Raw genomic sequence first — 17,269 nt, 5'->3', positions numbered from 1 at the left:
GCGCCCCCACCATCTGGTTTCTCCCCCAAGCCACTCGATAGAATTTATGTGTATTCTGACTGGGAGACACAGGGAACAGCATTTCCAGGGTTTGGAGAAGCTGGTTTTTAATATAGGTCATTCCCACTCAAGCACCTGTCACTGGGACCCTACTATGTAAAGGAAACCATTTCACAGTCAAGCTCAAAACACAGAAAATAAGCAGCAACTAAACCAAGAAAATGTTTTCTGTCTTCCCTTCCCCTTCACAGTCCAGTACCTCACTCCTCCCTCAGTGAGGACCCCATGGAGGAAACCCAACCCACCTGAACCCCACTTCTCTCCAGGGGACACCTGGCACCTTCACACGTATGACTGGAAGCTTTACAAGGTTGTTTTATCCACAATATTCTCAAGGCTGTGGCACAGGGCTGGGCCAAAAAGAATCAATACAGACATCCCTAATGAACAGGTGGGAGGATTAATAAAATCTTTCATTATTTAAGAACTTTACCCCCTTCCACCCCGCCTAGCTCTAATCAGGTATAGCAATAGAAAAATGAAGACAACCCCAACCACACTTCAAACACACATGTGCACGTGTGTGTACGTGTGTCTGTCTGGGCGAGGAAAGGCGGAGAGAAGAATGTAAACAAATACTCTAAATGCAAGGACTTCACCTCCATTATCCAGACCTGGGATACAAATCAGGGTGGAAATGAACCACCAGGAATTTCTCTAGATTATCTCATTCCATTGTTTCGCCATTCCTTAAATACAGTGTTTATACTGCAACCCTTTTACTCAGTGTACCACTTAATCTGTATTTCCTCTTGGTACTTAAGGTTTTTTTTTTCTTTTATAATCATATGCCTGTTGTATTTATTCTCCAAACTACCTGGGGGCGGGGATGGTAATGAGGTGTATAGAATCCAAGTAAACCTTCTATCTTGGAAACTTTACATGTGAAGTACATTTCCAAGGTTCATCTTTGCACCTGTGATTGATATAAGGAGGCAAAGATTAAACAAGAAAGATATTAATGAGGGATGGCTGGTAAGTCTCTTAAGGTAATAAATGTGCTGCCTGGATCAAATCTGCTGATCTACAGATCTGTTGGGTTTTATTACACTCCTCCAATGACAGTCTCATGGCCACATGAACAGCATATAATAGCCGTGCTTATTTCTAGAGTGACTGACAACCTTCATCTTCATATAAACATCATGCAGAAGCCCTAGTATGTCATAAGCAGTGACATAAAATAGGAGTCCTCCAGCAAGAGGGGGAAAGTCTCCTCCAGAAGATAGCCTCTCCCTAGTTCTTCAAATGAATAGTCAATGGACCATGTTATTTTTCATTTTTTAAAACAAGTCATTCCTACCTTTTAACCTTGTGATCTATTTAGTTGCTTGTTCCCTTTCATATCCCCTGCCAGCACCAGGACAATTATTCTACCTGGAGTCCTTTTTTGCAGTAGTAATAGCCAGTGCCTCTCTGGCCCTTATGCTGCTATCAGGGTGACCCTTGAGAAGCTTTTGTGCCCTGCCAGTTATCATGGCTTCCCACTGATTAACAAGAAATCGTGATTGCTGATAGATCACCATGGAATCTGAGCTTCACAGCTCTGCGCCTGAGCATCTCCTGTTAGGACAGTCCTAGCCAGTATAGGTAGGCTTGTCTGAGCTCTGAACTGGCAGCACCAGGCAGCTAACTGTGATTATGCTAACTCCCCCCACCCCCACCCCATATAGGAAAATAAGATTTAAGAGGAAGCAAGTTTAAGCAAGTCAGGGCTTTTTTATTTAACTCCTACCTATCCACAGCCAGGCAAATTCATCAGCCCTTCTCCCCAAAGCCCAGGCCCCATGATCATCGCCCTTAATTTATTTCCTTTTCAGAGCCACCTGCAGCAGACCTATTTTCTAAGTCCTACAAAAGACACTCAACTCATAATGACATCTTTTCAGTGGACCTAGATACAGTGGGATAAATGCACCTCATGCCTCATTAACTAGAGGGAATTACCTACCTTTCTACCAACATTTGCCAAATTGTCTAATGTGAATCTCACCCTCACCCTTTGAGGGAGTTGGTAATTATCCATGAATATGCCCAAAGGATGGTAGACACAGCAAAGAAATGCTATCAAACAGGCAAATAAATAAATAAATAAATAAATAAATAAATAATCCATCTGAATCATATCTGCTTACACCTTGCAGCTTTTTGCAGGGAAAAAAATTGCTCCCTAAGTTAAAATTATCTACTTTTTGACAGAAGCTTCCATTATAAAGATTATGAGATGCCTCTAATTATTTAATTTGTGCTTTTTACTATGTAATATAAAAACAAGCAGGAATACTGAAATGGGTGTAGATACAAATTTAAGTCTTTGGAGAAATCAGAGTTCCTTTAATTAAATGCTTTTTTAAAAAATATGAAAAACCAAATTCCTCAACTCTTAAAAGACACCCTGTCTTAACTTAAGGTGATTCCAGGGCCACTTGTAGGTAAAAGACAGACGGTACAAAAGTTCAATGACCTTGTAAATTCGGGGCAAAACAACCATAGTGGTGTGAGAGTCTGTAGAGTTACAGGAAAACATTTATCCGGAAATTGCTTTTTTGGAAAATTACCACGAGGTAGGGGGAAAAGAGAAATTAAAAAAAATAGGAAGGCGAGGTTGCAAGAGATAATATACCTCACGGAACCCCCAGCGCCCCAAATGTCGGGCAAACAACTTCCAAGCATCTTTAGATAAGAGAAAAAACAGTCATTTTTGCACGGGCGTGAGCTGAAGCTTCCAGAGTTGGATGAATGGGAAGACTTGTTATACACCTAGCGGTGGGTGGATTTCACCAGGCTGCAGCCTCCACACAGCTTTTCTCTGCTGCACTGCAGAGGCGCCATCTTCTCCGTCTTAATCTTCACTCAACCCAATCCTTTCATTCGCACCCTAAAATAAGCCCCCGAGGACCCTCCCCAGCAGCGCGTCCCCAGGGGGGCGAACCCCGGGCACCCAGAGATGCCAGGGAGGAGGCCGCGCCCTAATCAGACAACCGCCGGGTCGGATGCCCAGGAGGGGAGAGCCCTCGCCTCCCCAGCAGCCGCCACTGTCCTTTCCAGACGCACACCCCAGTCCCCGCGGGTTCTCCCCAAGGACTCCGCAGCCGGGCGCACCACGCGGGCGCCCCGGGAGGGGACGCGGGTGGGGGGCGCCGAGGGGCCCCGCGGCTCGGGAGGGGCGGCCGGGAGCGCCCCAGCCCCCTCCAGGACGGCCGCGCCGGGGAGGGCGCAGGCGGGAGCCTCGGTGGCGCACAGACCCGCGCGGCCGGGCGCCGCGCCCCGAGCAGGCGAGGGCGGGGTGTCGCGGCTTTTGTTCCCCGGGACCTTGTTCCTCTCCGGGGAGCGCCGTGGGCGCGAGCGCGCGCCCTGGACGGCCGGGCGCGGGGCAGGGCGCGCGGGGACCGGGGCTCCCCGACCCCTCCCTTCCCTCCCAACTTACACAAAAGGGCGACGCTGAAACCTACAAAGTTTGCCCGCGGAGGGCGGTGCGCGACCCCTGCGGGGTCCCCCTCGGGCGGCCGCGAGCAGCCGGGAAGGGCAGCGCGGGCGGAGGTCGGGCAGGGCAGGGGAGCCGAGGATGTGCGGGGAAGGTGAACCGGGGTGGCACAGGCACAGGCACGGGCGAGGGGGAGGGGGCAGGGTACAGCTTCCCGGGCGCTCCCGGCTCCTCCTCCCCGGCCGGGGAGAAGCGCAGGGCAGCGATCCGGAGCTGAGGACGAGTCCCTCGTTTTCGGGTCCCCCCCACGTGCTCCCTCTCCCTTCCCCTTCTGGAAGCGGCGCCTCCCCGCACCCGCGGTCCCTGCCCCCCAAAGCGCCCGAGCCAGGGTCTGCGCCCAGGCTCTCCCGCACCCCATTTCGCCCCCGACTGGCGCGCGGACCCGGGCGCCCGACTCCTCGCCGCCTCCCTCCCGGGCTGGAGCGCGCGTCCCGGGCAGGGCTGGTGGGAGGCGGGGATGCGCAGGGCGCCCGCAGGCGGGGCGCGGGACGCGGAGGGTAAGGAGTCGCCTCGACTGCCCCGACTTCCCCGGAGGAAAGACGCGAGGGGCGAGCCCTCCCCCACCCGCGCCCGGGGGCGCAGCACCCACCTCCAGCGCCCGAGCCGTCCAGGCGCCCAGCAGGACCAGCGCCAAAGCGGGCAGCATCGCGACCCTGCGCGGGGCTCCGAGTGCGCTGCCGTGCGAGTGGGGTCCGCCGCGCCCTGGGTCTGCCCGCGCCGCCGCCGCCGTGTCGGGTGACCCCGCGCGCCGCTTGGGGTGCTCGCTCCTGCGCCGCCGAGGAAACTGACGGAGCCGGAGCGCGCGGCGGGGCTCGCAGCCGGCGAGTCAGCTGATCCGGCCCACCCCGCTCGGCACCCGAGGGGGACCCCTAGCGGAGGCGCCGGGGAGCTGCGCCCGCGCGGGCGTGGGGGCGGGGGCGCGAGGAATCGGGGAGCCCCAGCCTCCGGCACCCACAGGTGCAGCCCCCCGGCCTCCTCCTGCACCCCGCGCGCTCCTGGGCCTCCCGACCCCGGGGCCCCGGGAGCCGGAGGAGGGAGAGTCGGGGGGGCTGGACGGTGCAGGAGCAGGGAAAAGGTGAGTCGTAGGACGTTGGGGCTCCAGAAAAGTCGGGAGCGCTCCCCGCTCGTCCCCGAGAGCTTGACTCATCCCACCCCGCAGGCCTCCCGGGGTGCCGGTTTAAAGAGCTGCTGCTGGGGTGCGTTTCTAGCCGCATTTCATTTTCTGTCTCGGTTTGGAGAGGTGGGGGCGGCGGTTTGGAAGAGGATGGAGCGAGGCCAGCAGTGGGAAATAGAATTTCTTTGCTGGTTGCAGGAGCACAAACCTCATTTTTTTCCGTCCACAGCCTCCAGGAGCAACCTGGACTTTCTATCTTTGGAACGAACCGAAGGAGAAAGCGCCGGACCTGACAGGCTGGCTACCCACTTAACTTCTCCTTGAAAGAAGGGTTTCTTAATTTTGGGGTGTGTGAGTGCGTGTGCGGGGCGTGGGGGGGTGTTATTTTGGGCTTTATGGGTTTTTAGAGAAAGCAACGGTCAGCTGATTTTTTTTATTAATTAATTAATTAATTAATTAATAGGCGGGGATGTAATCTTCGATTCATCTGAGAGGGGGATCAAGTGGAAGTGGAGAGAAAAGGAATCTGAAGAGATGATTCTTATTCGACCCCCATAAGGAAGAATCCAGACGTCCAGCTCTGTCCTTGTTCTTCATTGTGTTTGCCTTAAATGACAGAAATGAACCTTTTGCAAAGTCACTTTCTCCTAAATTAAACACAAGCCATCCCGGGCCCAATTAGTGTTTACTTAGTTTAGAAAGGTCTGGAACTGCCTGGATGTATCTCCTGCTTTGACCAATAGGAGCGCCAGTCACCAAGCCAGTGGGGGTGGCGGGGTGCGTGAACCATCACATGAATCCTGCCTCTTATTAGGGTCTCCGGAAAAGCCTGGCTTTTCGCTTAGCTGCTCCCTGGCACTGTGGAACCCTGGCTCAGGCAGGGGCTGCAAGTCCCCAATAATCTGCCTGCTCCCCTAAACGTTGTCTTCCATCTTTCTGCCCCCTAGACAGGCAGTCCCAATCCTGGAATCACTTCTCCCCCTGAATGTCTTTTGAATGTTCTCAGCAAAATAATGACAAATATCTGTTACTTGCAATGTATGTTGACAGGCTTTACGGCATTTATTCCTACACAAACCACCAAGACTCTTACTGGTAATATTTTCATTTATAAGTCAGGAAGCTGAAGCCAAGGATCTAATCCCAAATCCCACAGCAAGGGACATGAAGCTGGAAGGGCAGAGAAAAGCCTCAGGGAGAGGGAAACCCCGTAGCTTCCCAAACACATTACCCACCACCACCAGCACCCCTGCTCAGTTTGTGTGAGCAATTGAAGACATCTGAATGCAAGGAGGGGTCCCACTTCAAGAATGGAGGCAGCAGAACCAGCTATATATTTTAAGGGGTCCAGTGCAAAATGAAAGCGGGGGACCCTTTGTTCCCAAATGAAGAATTTTAAGTTGGCAGCAGTCGAATGTGAAACGCACCTCAGGGCCCTGTGTGGCTGCAGAAATTACATGCCCAGCCCCCAGTGCTAGGAGGGGGGAAGCAGTTTTTTTTAAGAATAAGGGGCTTTTATTGAGCATGAAATTCAAAAATCAGGCAGTGAGGTTATCACTTATAAAAATAAAAGTTCTTAGATGTAGCTGTTTCCCCTTCCACTGATGATGTTCTCCACACTCACGCATCCCCAGGATGGGATGTTCCCCCGGGGAAGATGATTAGCTGATGACTCTGCCAGAATGGAGATCACTCCTTGCAGTTTCTCCTTTTCCATCGCTGCTCCGATCCTGCTGGCTTTTACTTCTCAGCCACTAACTCTGTTCTGCATTGAAGGACATTTTTGCCCCAGCATGTCTTCCAGATGTCCCGGAAAGGAAATGCAGGAACATCCTTAGTTAGCACCCCATAGCTGGGGGAAAGACCCACCACCCACCTGCTGGGATCTCCCCAACAGTGTCCCAGCCTAAGGTTAAAGGTCTCATCTGAGCGATTTTCACTAGCTCTTCAGACAGTGCATTCTGTCTTCGGGCTGTTGATTCTTACATTTTAAGTTGCCCTCATATCCATTCCTGAGAGTGGTTTCTTTCCACCTTCTATTCATGCCCTTTTGAAACCAACTAAAACAAAGTGAGATGGATGTTAGGAACACATGGCCACTCCAGACCTCCAGTAATGTTGGGAGTCACAGTCCCTTCTGTGGAACTCTGCTTGGTCTTAGGTCTGATGGCAGACACTGACATGTTTGAGAGGTCCGCAGGTTTCTTGGCCTGTCATCCTTTCCAGAACCTTACAATGATTCTTCTCTGAAGACCATAATTAGCCCTGAGTTTTATTCTCTTTTATGTCCTTCTACCTTTTTTTTTTTAAATTTTTTTTTTTTTGCATAGAAGAACTGGGGTGTAGGCCAGAGGTATGGGGAGGTGAGAGGATTCACCAAAGACAAAGTGGAGAACAAAACAGGTGGATTCACTGAAATACACTGCTGAGGGGAGCAGCGGGTGAGACAGGAGAGGTCTGCTGCGCCATGTGGGTCACTCGCTGGCCAGGGATGGAACTTAGGCCATCATGGTGATAGTACTGAGACTTAACCCCTAGGCCGCCAGGGAGGTCCCCTTCTATCCTTTTTAAGATTGAAGGCCATGGGCCTCCCCGGTGGCGCAGTGGTTGAGCGCTGGGTTGCGAAGCTGCCCGCGGCCTCTGCAGCGCCGGTTTGATCCCCGGCTGCTCCCCGGCCACCAGAGGAGGGTCCCACATGGCGCGCAGACCTCTCCTGCGCCCGCTGCTCCTCTCAGCAGTGTACTTCGGTCCTTCTGCCTGCTCTGTTCCCCGCTCTGGCTTGGTGAATTCTCTCACCCTCCCGCGCTTCTGACTGTACCCAGTGCATGTATAAACAAAAAAAACAAACAAACAAATAAATAAATAAAGCATGCCTCTATTAAAAAAAAAAAAAAAAATTTAAAATAAAAAAAAAAAAAAAAAAAAAAAAAAAAAAAAAAAAAAAAGATTGAAGGCCATTATTAAATTATCTTGACTATAGTCTTTATTTTTTTTTACTATAGTCTTTAATAGCTACAGAAATCTATAATGTAAATGTCACTCAAGCTTTTTATACTAAAGTCCTTCCTGCTAATGAAGGGCAAGATTTTTTTCATAGAACAAAGTTTTTTTTCTTTTAAATAAATAAATGCAAAGCCAAATTTAAATGAATAATTAGCCATTAAGACCTACATTTAACTACATATATCTAAGAGGCCTTCATGTAAGCAGAAGAGGTGACATTTTATTTGCTCTCTCTCTTAAATCACAACTTTTTCATGAATCGTGACTTCACTAGTCCATCTGTGAAGTGTTCATATATTTCAAATAATAAATGCTTTAAATATAAGTTCCTTTTCTTCTCTTATTACATAAAACTACAGCAAGCATAGCCTTCAGATTCAAGTAAATGATAATTTACAAATGGACTTAATGTGTTTCAGTTGTAACGCTATAGGACAACAAAGTTAAATGGTCAACCACTGACCACTATTGGCAAGGAAGTTCACAGAACTTGTTTGAAGAATGACGATAATTCCAAGGTTGTCACAATGACTCATTTAAAAGAGTATTCCCACTTTTGTAGACTAAAATGGAAGAACCAGAGAGGAGGAAGAAATCGGCCATATATGCCAACCTCAGAGGTAGAAATGGGTAAACTAATCCGGTAGCAGGAAGATTTAGTGGAAACTTCTGGATATTACTCTGGTTTTCTCCTTTAGGGAACTTTAGTTACAGTGCAACAACATCTGATGGTGGACAAGGACTGAGGCTTCGAGCAAGCTTAACCATTACATATCACTATTTTAGAAATAGATAGGGAAACTTCCAGAGTTTCTGTTTCTGAACATCACCCAATGAAGGGACGAACTAAGAAGGCTCGTGGCACAGTGCTGGATTAATAATAGAAATATGTTATTTTCTTAAGAGAACAGGAACTTACAGAAGTGACAGAATAGTCCTGATTTTGACCTTGCAATGACCTTGCCAGGGGCAGTCCCTAAGAAATGTGTTGCTAATAAAAGTTCCACATTTCGAGTGATTTTTCTTCTTAACATAAGGGAGAGCAAACGCAAAGTTATCCTTATATCAGGCGACTACTCTGTATTCCTATATGCTGTCTTGAGTGGTAGCAAAGGGATAGAGCTCTAGAATTAGGCAGTATGCTATGATTTAGGCAAAACGCTGACTATTCCCATGGGCATGTGCCGGGTATGTGAAAGACAGACACCTGGTTTGCAGATGGCATGGTGTTTGGGAAGGCTATTTGCCAGAGGTGCTGAGAGAGTTATATGGGGATAACCTCCTACAGAGTGGAAGACAACGCTTCGTGGTCAAGCAGTGTCACTACCCACAGCAGATGCTGGAAGCCACAGCTCTGACCGGGATGGCTGTGGCCTGGGGCCCTTGCCAACACGTAGTGCTGATGACAAACATTGAGGATGAGTGATGTTTGTGCTCCAAGGTAACTAGACCTCTTTGGCTCCACACAAATCACGCCTAGAGATTAGTGTTTCATGTTCCTCGCTTTAAGGAGAGTGATGTTCTAGATACTTCCATGGGTAACTCAGCTTTTAAAATCCTAGTGATGACGATAGTCAGAAAAGTGTTACATAAACTTAAAGTGAATGGAAAAATCCCAGCTGATCAGCCTTAAGTATCTGTGTCACATGAATAAACCACATGTTAAAGGACAAAACAAATGTATAAAACGCCCAGCTTTGATATAACCCTCAATGGACTTTTTTTTTTCTGCCATATGTCATTTATTCCAGTTAAACATAATTCTTAGTAATGAAAACATTTAATATTGGTGTATCAATCAAAAATTTTTACACTTCCACTGTGGGTAGAGTAAAACACTGATACATTCACTCACGTAGAGTTTATGTGAGAAGGGGCCTCCCTGGTGGCGCAATGGGTTAAGCACAGCACTATGAGGCAATCCATAGCCTCTGCAGCACAAGTTCCATCCCTGCCGGCCATGGAACAACCCACATGGTGCAGCAGACCTCTCCTGACTCGACCGCTACTCCCCTTAGCAGTGTACTTCGGTCAATCTGCCTGTTCTGTTCCCCACTCTGTCTCTGGTGAATCCTCTCACCCCCTGCATCTCTGGCCTGTACCCCAGCTCTTATATGAATAAATAAATAAATGTTTTTTAAAAAGAATTTATGTGAGGAAAAAATATCAGGATTGAGGAGAATAAGGCTTCAGAAAACTATAGATCAATAAGTACAACTTTCTATAAAGCATTTGTGCATGTATATGTGATTTCATCTGAAGGAAATCAGTTGCCTCCATGGAGCACTGGGAAGGGTGAAGCAGAGATGCTGGAGAGGGTTTTTTTTTTTTAAGATTTATTTTATTTATGCATACTAGAGCTGAGGTGTAGGCCAGAGGTGTGGGGGAGAGGTGGTGGTGGTGAAAGGATTCGCCAGAAACAGAGTGGGGAGCAGAACAGGCAGAGGGACCAAAAACACGGCTAAGGGGAGCAGCGGACGAGACAGGAGAGGTCTGCAGCCATGTGGGTCACCTACCTGGCCACCTGGGGAATCAAACTCGTGCTGCGGTGGCTGGGGATAGCTTGATATCGCTGTCTTTAACCCCTGTGCCACCAGGGAGGCCCCAATAACAAAATTTCATGGTAGGCCACTTTCTTACTAATAAGTCCTAAATGTTATTGTGGGTCAGGCAAGAGCTTTATATCCAGGATCTCACTCAACACTTGTGAGTTGTGTTGGGTTCACCTTCCATGTCCCAGATGAGGTGAGAGGGTTTACTCAGCCAGATGGGAGGGCCCGTGCCCAGTTCTGTCCCACCATTCATGATAATTTTATTTTAATGAAGGAAATAGCAAATTCAATTTTTAGTTGGCTTATATTTGGGGCTCAGTAATACATACAACAGGAAGTAACTTGAATATGGTCAATGAAGGGAAGGCTAATGAGAGCTGTGTGTTGGAGATGTGGCTGTGGTAGTTTTCTGTGGTAATGGGGTATTTCTCCATATGGGTGATTTCTCCTCAGATAAGCTGAAAACTACTCAGATGGAGTTAACCTGTTACAATAAAGCATACATTTTGTGTTTACTTATAAGAACAAACTGAGACTGGAAGGTTACTTAGTTGAGAGATGAACAAGAGCTACCCCTGTAAATCCTATGTGAGAAAGAAGTGAGTTGTATTTAAATCTTTAAGGTTTCTGACCCCAGAATGTATGAAAGTAATAACAGTTGGAAAATGAATAATAACATCTTCTGGCACAAGTTCCAGGCCATATCCCACAGGACCCTGGTTCAGAGTATGTCACTAAATGTTACATACAAATATGAAAAAGCTTCTGTAATCAAGTAAGTTTGAAAAATAAGTGGTTAAATAAAATGGAACAAATTAAAATGCCTACAACCCATAAAAATGCTACCATATTTTGAATATTATTAAGATATATATTTTATATTTTAAAAATATATTTTAATTCTATTTAAAATTTAAATTTTAAACTACATTTAAAATTATTGTTAAAATATTTTAATATTAAAATATATTGTATTAAAGATATATACATACATATATGCAATGTATACACACACACACATATATATATATATTATACACCATTATACACCATTCTTCCCTGTGCTTTTGGCTTTTATTTCTGTTTTTGCTTCCCCAGACACTACTAATGCCACACCAAGTGAGCTTTAGGGAATTCTGTTTTGCAGACATTCTAACAGACTCTCAGATTTCTCTCTTAAGACCCTTGTAAAAAAGGTCTGTAGAGTACATTTTTGTCAAAGCAGATGGACTCTTTCCACTGAAAGGTATTTCCACGCATGACCTTGAAGATAAATTAATAAAGGAAGAAAGTAAAAATATTAGGCTGACAGACATTTTAAAGTAGGACATAACAGATGCCATAAAAAGCACCTTGAAAGTTTAAAGTAGGAGTTCAAATGTGTGTTACATGGAAGATACCGGATTAGAGTCTCCGAATATTTATAATACATGTTGTATGGCCAGCTTCTTCCTAGTTTGGGGGAGAAACAGGCCAGAATCCAATTTACATTTGAGACTGCTTCTCTTTACATTTTCTTCTGAAAAAGGAGGAAAGTATTAAGAGGAAAAGAGGAAGTATTAAGTTTACAAAAATTACCTTTCAGACAAGGCTTATGTTTGTTGCACTGCCCTTAATAGTTCAGGTCAGAGATCCTCAAGATGAACCCAGAACCTCTATGAAGATGAGTGAACTGTTTCAGGAAGGGGAATTGAAGGAGATATTGGATTAATTTTGGAGAAGACTTTGTGGAAATTCCTTATAAAGTACACAGGGAGGGCCTCCCTGGTGGCGGTGGCGCAGCAGTTGAGCGCTGGGTTGCGAAGCTGCCTGCAGCCTCTGCAACGCCAGTTCGATCCCCGGCTGCTTCCTGGCCACCGGAGGAGGGTCCCACATGATGCACAGACCTCTCCTGCTGCCCGCTGCTCCCCTCAGCAGTGTACTTCCGTCCTTCTGCCTGTTCTGTTCCCCGCTCTGGCTCTGGTGAATTCTCTCACCCTCCCGCGCTTCTGACTGTACCCAGTGCTTGTATAAATACATAAATAAATCTTTGAGAAAAAAAAAAAAAGTATACATGGAAAGCAAAGGCATAATGACACACAGAACTCTCTGGTAAACAAGAGAAAACAAAACAAAACCCCAACCCAGGATTTTCATAGCTTTTCTGTTTGTCCTTATTGAAAAATTAACTTAGCTCTAATGGCATCAATAGACCCTGTTGATAAATTAATAAAGGAAGAAAGTAAAAATATTAGGCTGACAGGCATTGTAAAGTCCTCATCATTGTGCCAAATGTACTTCATTTAAATGTACCTCCTTTAAAGTCCTCATTATTATACCAAAAAGGAACTTAAGGAAAGGTTTAGCGAGCCAAGTCTGAAAAGGAATGTTGTTGTTTCTGTTTTCCAGCTACCAGTGAAAACAGATTCAGTGATCTAAACCTCGCAGAGCCAAGGGTCCAAATCACTGCCTTGTTCTGGTGAGTATGTGGAATCAGGTAAGAGACACTGGCTAAATAAATAGGGAAACCAGTAAGACCCATTTCCTATCACAGAGAAAGAGTTAAGTGAGATGGAAATAAACTAGAAAAATGACAAAAACATAGATCATGGCTTTCAGATAGTTCTAGAACCATAACCCTGATCGAATCTTAGAAAACACCAAATTTGGTACTAATTTTGGCCTCCATAAGAAAACAGTTATAGGATTTGCTTAAAGTCACTTGTACCATGTCAGCCTCAGCTACTTGGGAGCTACTCGGGTTATTATTTTTTGAAATCAGACTCTATCAACATTGTTCAGTGATTTCTACCAGAATCTCTAAATAACCCAAAAGTCATATGTAGACTGTGACTGGAAATTAGAGCAGGATATCAGAACGGAGCTGGAGTAACTCAAGTATTTAATGCTGTCTTATTCTCAATAATTCTACTCCTAGGAAGAGGCAGTTTTTCAATCAAGATGAAGAAGCTTGGGCAAGGCTAGTGCTGTGGATTCAATCATGGGCTTAGTTCCTTTTGGAATTCGCTCAGTGTAAAATTTAGTCTGAACTGAGGTAGAGCATGATTAGTGCTGAACGAGTCCCCTGGGACTGAGAAGCAGTTCTCTTATAAGTAACAGCTTCATCCTGATTTTTCAAGCTTGGAACTCGCTCACCTTTCTTATCCTTGTTGGACGGCTGACCCACAGGATTTTTTCTTTCCTTTCTGAGCTCCTCTGGTAGGAAAGTATTGGATGTAACTTGATTCTTCTTCCATCTGAACATGCTCAGGTGTTTCCACCCCCATCCTAAAATATCCATTCATCACCAACTCACTTCCAGTACCTATGAGTTGAAAAAGAATGTAGAATTACAGAGGTTAGAGCTGAAGCAGATAGCGTGCTGATGGAGACCACACTTTCCATTTGATGGGAGTCACTGGCTGATGGAAAAGTGGGCTGACTTGCATTTGGTCAGGCGAAAGTGTATGTTGATAAAGCTTAACTCTCTTTTCTCTGCCTTCACATTCTCATTTCATCTTGTGATGCTCCCCAGATCTGGCCATCTCATCAGGCCTCAATCATGAAAATGGTGAGGGCCTAAGACCAGCCATATTTCATAAAATGGTGAGTTTTTTCCCTCATCCTCATTTTTTCCCTCATCGTTGTTTTTTTCCCTAGAAGTTTGCAGTTGGAACCCAACTCAGGAATCATCTGTTTGATTGTCCCATGAACACAGGTGTCTTATCTGCAATACTCTTGAGATAGTTGTTTGGTTTTTGCTTCCTTATTTTCTTTTTTTCCCAAAGATTGATTTATTTATGCTTACAAGAACTGGGGTATAGGCCAGAGGTACAGGGGGTGAGAGGATTCACCAGAGACAGAGTGGGGAGCAGAGCAGGCAGATCTACTGAGATACACTGCTGAGGGGCAGCTGGCAAGGCAGGAGAGGTCTGCTGCGCCATGTGGATAGCTCCCTGACCACAAGGGAGGTCCTGCTTCCTTATTTTCTATTATTGGGGGTCATGTTGAGGAAACAAAAACCTTCCCATAAAATGTTGCTATTGTTGGATTGAGCCATAATTTACACCTCTCTTTGAGTCTGTCCTTTAGTCCTAACTCTGCCATGTAGAGTGATGAGAAGTGCTTTCATCACACGACACTCCTTGAGAAGTTTTGAAACATTTATGCAATATTCCTTTAGGCTTTTCCTCTCAGACTTAAACATCTAATTTTCTAAACTGCAGCTTATAGAAGACAGTTGGCAGATCCCTAACGATGCTGAACTTTGAATGTTTCTTTTCTGCAGATGAATATATTCTGTTTTTTGTACTCATTCAACTAACATTTAATGTGCACCCACTAAGTTTAGGGAGATAAAAAATTAGCATGTAATTTATATATATATATATATACACATATACACACATATAAAATCTCGTGCATAATGATATAGACTACAGAGAAAAGTTAAGGGGAACTAGGGAAAATGGAGAATATGGATTTGGTCAGAAGGCTGGAGACTTGCTATTATATTTAGAGTGATCGGAGAAAGCCTCAGCTATAAGGTTACCTTTGAGCCAACATTTAAAGGAAATGAGGGAGGACTTGCCACTGGTGGGGCAAGAGGACGCTGGCATAGAAAACCACGTTAGAGGCAGGAATAAGCTTCACTGTTTGAGCAACAGTCAAACCGCCCTTGAGGGGCTACTAGAGAAGGTGAGGTCAGGAAGGTTGCTGTGGGCTAAAATGTGTCCCCACCCTCCAAATTCATATATAAAGTTCTAAAATAGTTTTATAATTGATTCAGCAGTTATTAAAATATTCCTTTGTGGGCTTGTGGTGCAAAAGGGGAGAGAAACTGTATGGTAGTTAAAGAGAATATCAAGCAAGCTTTTACTTTTTTTGTTATTTTTTAAAATGGAAGATATTATAATATGTTGTGGTGCTGAGGGGGATGATCCAATGACGAAGGAGGATTCACAGAGCAGCAGAGAGGGCAGAATTGCTGAAAACCACATCCTAGAGTAGATAAAAGGGAATATACACAGAATGGAGGTAGAGAATTTGGTTTTTGTGGGAACATCATCTGCAATGTGTTGCCTTTAAGGGTAACCACCAACTACATACAAATTATTTTCAATTATTAAAAAATGAAAGTAAAATTTAAATTATTTTAAAATTAAATACAATTTAGTTCCTAAGCTGTGCTAGCCTCTCTTCATGTGCTTCATAGGCACACGTGGCTTGTGACTACAGTCCTGGCCAGCACCAACATTTTCATCACCATAGAACATTCTATTGGGCAGCCTGCACTAGAAAAATGGGAGAAGGTAGACTAACGTGATGACCCACAGGCAGCGGGATGGGTAAATGTGAGAGAGGGAGCTTGTGGAAAGTCTTCACTAACTTCTGTTTTCTCGTGAAGTGGGAAGCCAGGTCATGGCTGAGGGTGAGGATGGAGGAGAAAGAGATTTCTCTGGGAGAGAAAAATCCTGAATAGATGAGAGGAAAATTATGGGATTCCTGGGCAGCTGAAGACCCCCTCTAGTCAGTGGTGTTGAAGGAGACCAGTCAGCACCCTGGTGTTTCCTTCAGCCATGTTGGTGAGCACAGGTACTGTTGGAGAAGGTGGAAAGTTGGAGTCTATTTAACAACTGATTCTCAGTCCCAGCTGCCTGTTAGAGTGATCCAGAAGAGCTGAGAATGCGTTCAGAAGCTTCAGCCACACAGCCAGAGCTCCTGATTGAACATTCTGAAAATGGGGCCTGAATATTGATGTGTTTAAAGCTCTCAAGGTGACTCTAATGTAGTGATCAGGGAGTAAGAGCAAGAAAAGTGAAGGAGACGTGCAGAGAAAGGGCAAGGTGTGGGAACTGGGGGGTGGCAGACCATGGGGGCTCACAAAAAGCAAAGGAAGGGATTTAGGATTTGCAGAGAATGGGCAATGTAGTCAAATTTGGGGGCATTTAAAGACGATGGATGATAAAGGATGAGTTGGGCATCGGGGTGTAGGAGACGCCTGGAAACTGGGTAAACAGCACAATGAGATGTCTGTGCTGATCTGAGGAGGGAGATGATGCAAACCACATGGCTAGTTTAAAGTGGTTTGTAACCCCATCTAACGAAAAGGAAAAAATAAGTGTATTTAACTCTAATAATATATCTTCTGTTATCATTACTTCAATATGCAATCAGTATAATAGTTATTAATGAGATAATGACTTCCTTTTTTATATTTGGTTTTCCAAGTTTGGTGTGAAATTTACCAGTTGGTCTCAGTTCAGAGCAGACACATTTCAGTTGCTCAGAAGCCACATGTGGCAGCTGGTGGTTAACGTAGTGGATGGTGTGGATCTACGCAGTGGTGATGAGGATGCAAATAGGTAATTTCTATGGGACATACTTTTTGGAATACAAACATTACAAACATACTATAATGTATTCAATCTTAAATATATACACATATATATTTATAACCCTTTGTTAGCTTGACATATAGAATATAACCAATTTAAAATTATTTTGATAATAATATGGTGTTATTATCCACTCCACTGAGATAATTTAATAATCTTACTTCATATACAGTATTCCTTGCAGTCACCTCAAAATTTGATATGCTTACCTTGGGCAGTTTTATGTAAATTTGTGAAGACAAGACTACTAAGTCCCCATCAGTTGGAATGTTTTATTATGATTGTCCAGCCAGTTATGACTATATCTAATTATGTTCTTATCTAATCCAATATAGCTTGTCCATAAATGGATCAAAGGTCTTAGCCATATGCTGTGTTCAAGTCCAGTAACGCCACGCCAGCCTCACTTACCTAATAGAGGTTGATTGGTGGACATGTCCTGGAGAGAAATCTGTGCCAGCTTCAACTGTCAGGGACATCTGCTCATTTTTCTGTATTCTCATTCTAGTCTTAATAATCCACATCACTTGCTTATTCTTATCTGGGTGGAGCTGATCACATCTTGTTTCCTGATTGTTGAAATTATTGACATTGGAAGAGAAAGGAAGATGGAAAAGTGAACATCACTTGCCATAGAGGTGCTAGCAAAGCTGGATTTGATTGTTGGACCTGAATCTGG

The 17,269-nt window shown here is 45.2% G+C and overlaps 1 protein-coding gene and 1 long non-coding RNA gene across 11 annotated transcripts in view; both read right to left on the bottom strand.

The window, feature by feature from the left end:
- The window catches only part of APP (amyloid beta precursor protein), a 249,419-nt gene extending 245,086 nt beyond the window's left edge, over positions 1-4,333 (bottom strand). For all 6 annotated transcript variants that reach the window (XM_037525059.2, XM_037525060.2, XM_037525061.2 and 3 more), the window contains exon 1: positions 4,134-4,333. In XM_037525059.2, coding sequence (XP_037380956.1) covers positions 4,134-4,190 — 57 coding nt within the window. In that variant the 5' untranslated portion in view covers positions 4,191-4,333. The remainder of the gene's footprint in view (positions 1-4,133) is intronic.
- Positions 4,334-6,174: 1,841 nt separating this feature from the next.
- Positions 6,175-17,269, bottom strand: part of LOC119256758 (uncharacterized) — a 42,727-nt gene continuing 31,632 nt past the window's right edge. For 2 of the 5 annotated variants that reach the window (XR_008553772.1, XR_005127879.2), the window contains 4 exons: positions 17,002-17,159; positions 13,349-13,517; positions 11,792-11,885; positions 6,175-6,455 (listed from right to left, as the gene is read on the bottom strand). This is a non-coding gene — a long non-coding RNA (uncharacterized LOC119256758). Of the gene's footprint in view, positions 6,456-10,518; positions 10,698-11,273; positions 11,477-11,791; positions 11,886-13,348; positions 13,518-17,001; positions 17,160-17,269 lie in introns of those variants that run through there. The other 3 variants (XR_008553770.1, XR_005127880.2, XR_008553771.1) reach the window with 3 other exon arrangements.

The sequence above is a fragment of the Talpa occidentalis genome, unplaced genomic scaffold (assembly GCF_014898055.3).
Source record: "Talpa occidentalis isolate TD23 unplaced genomic scaffold, MPIMG_talOcc4v2.1 talOcc4.4, whole genome shotgun sequence".
In the NCBI taxonomy this organism is placed as follows: domain Eukaryota; kingdom Metazoa; phylum Chordata; class Mammalia; order Eulipotyphla; family Talpidae; genus Talpa; species Talpa occidentalis.
This window is presented reverse-complemented; position numbering and strand designations above follow the sequence as displayed.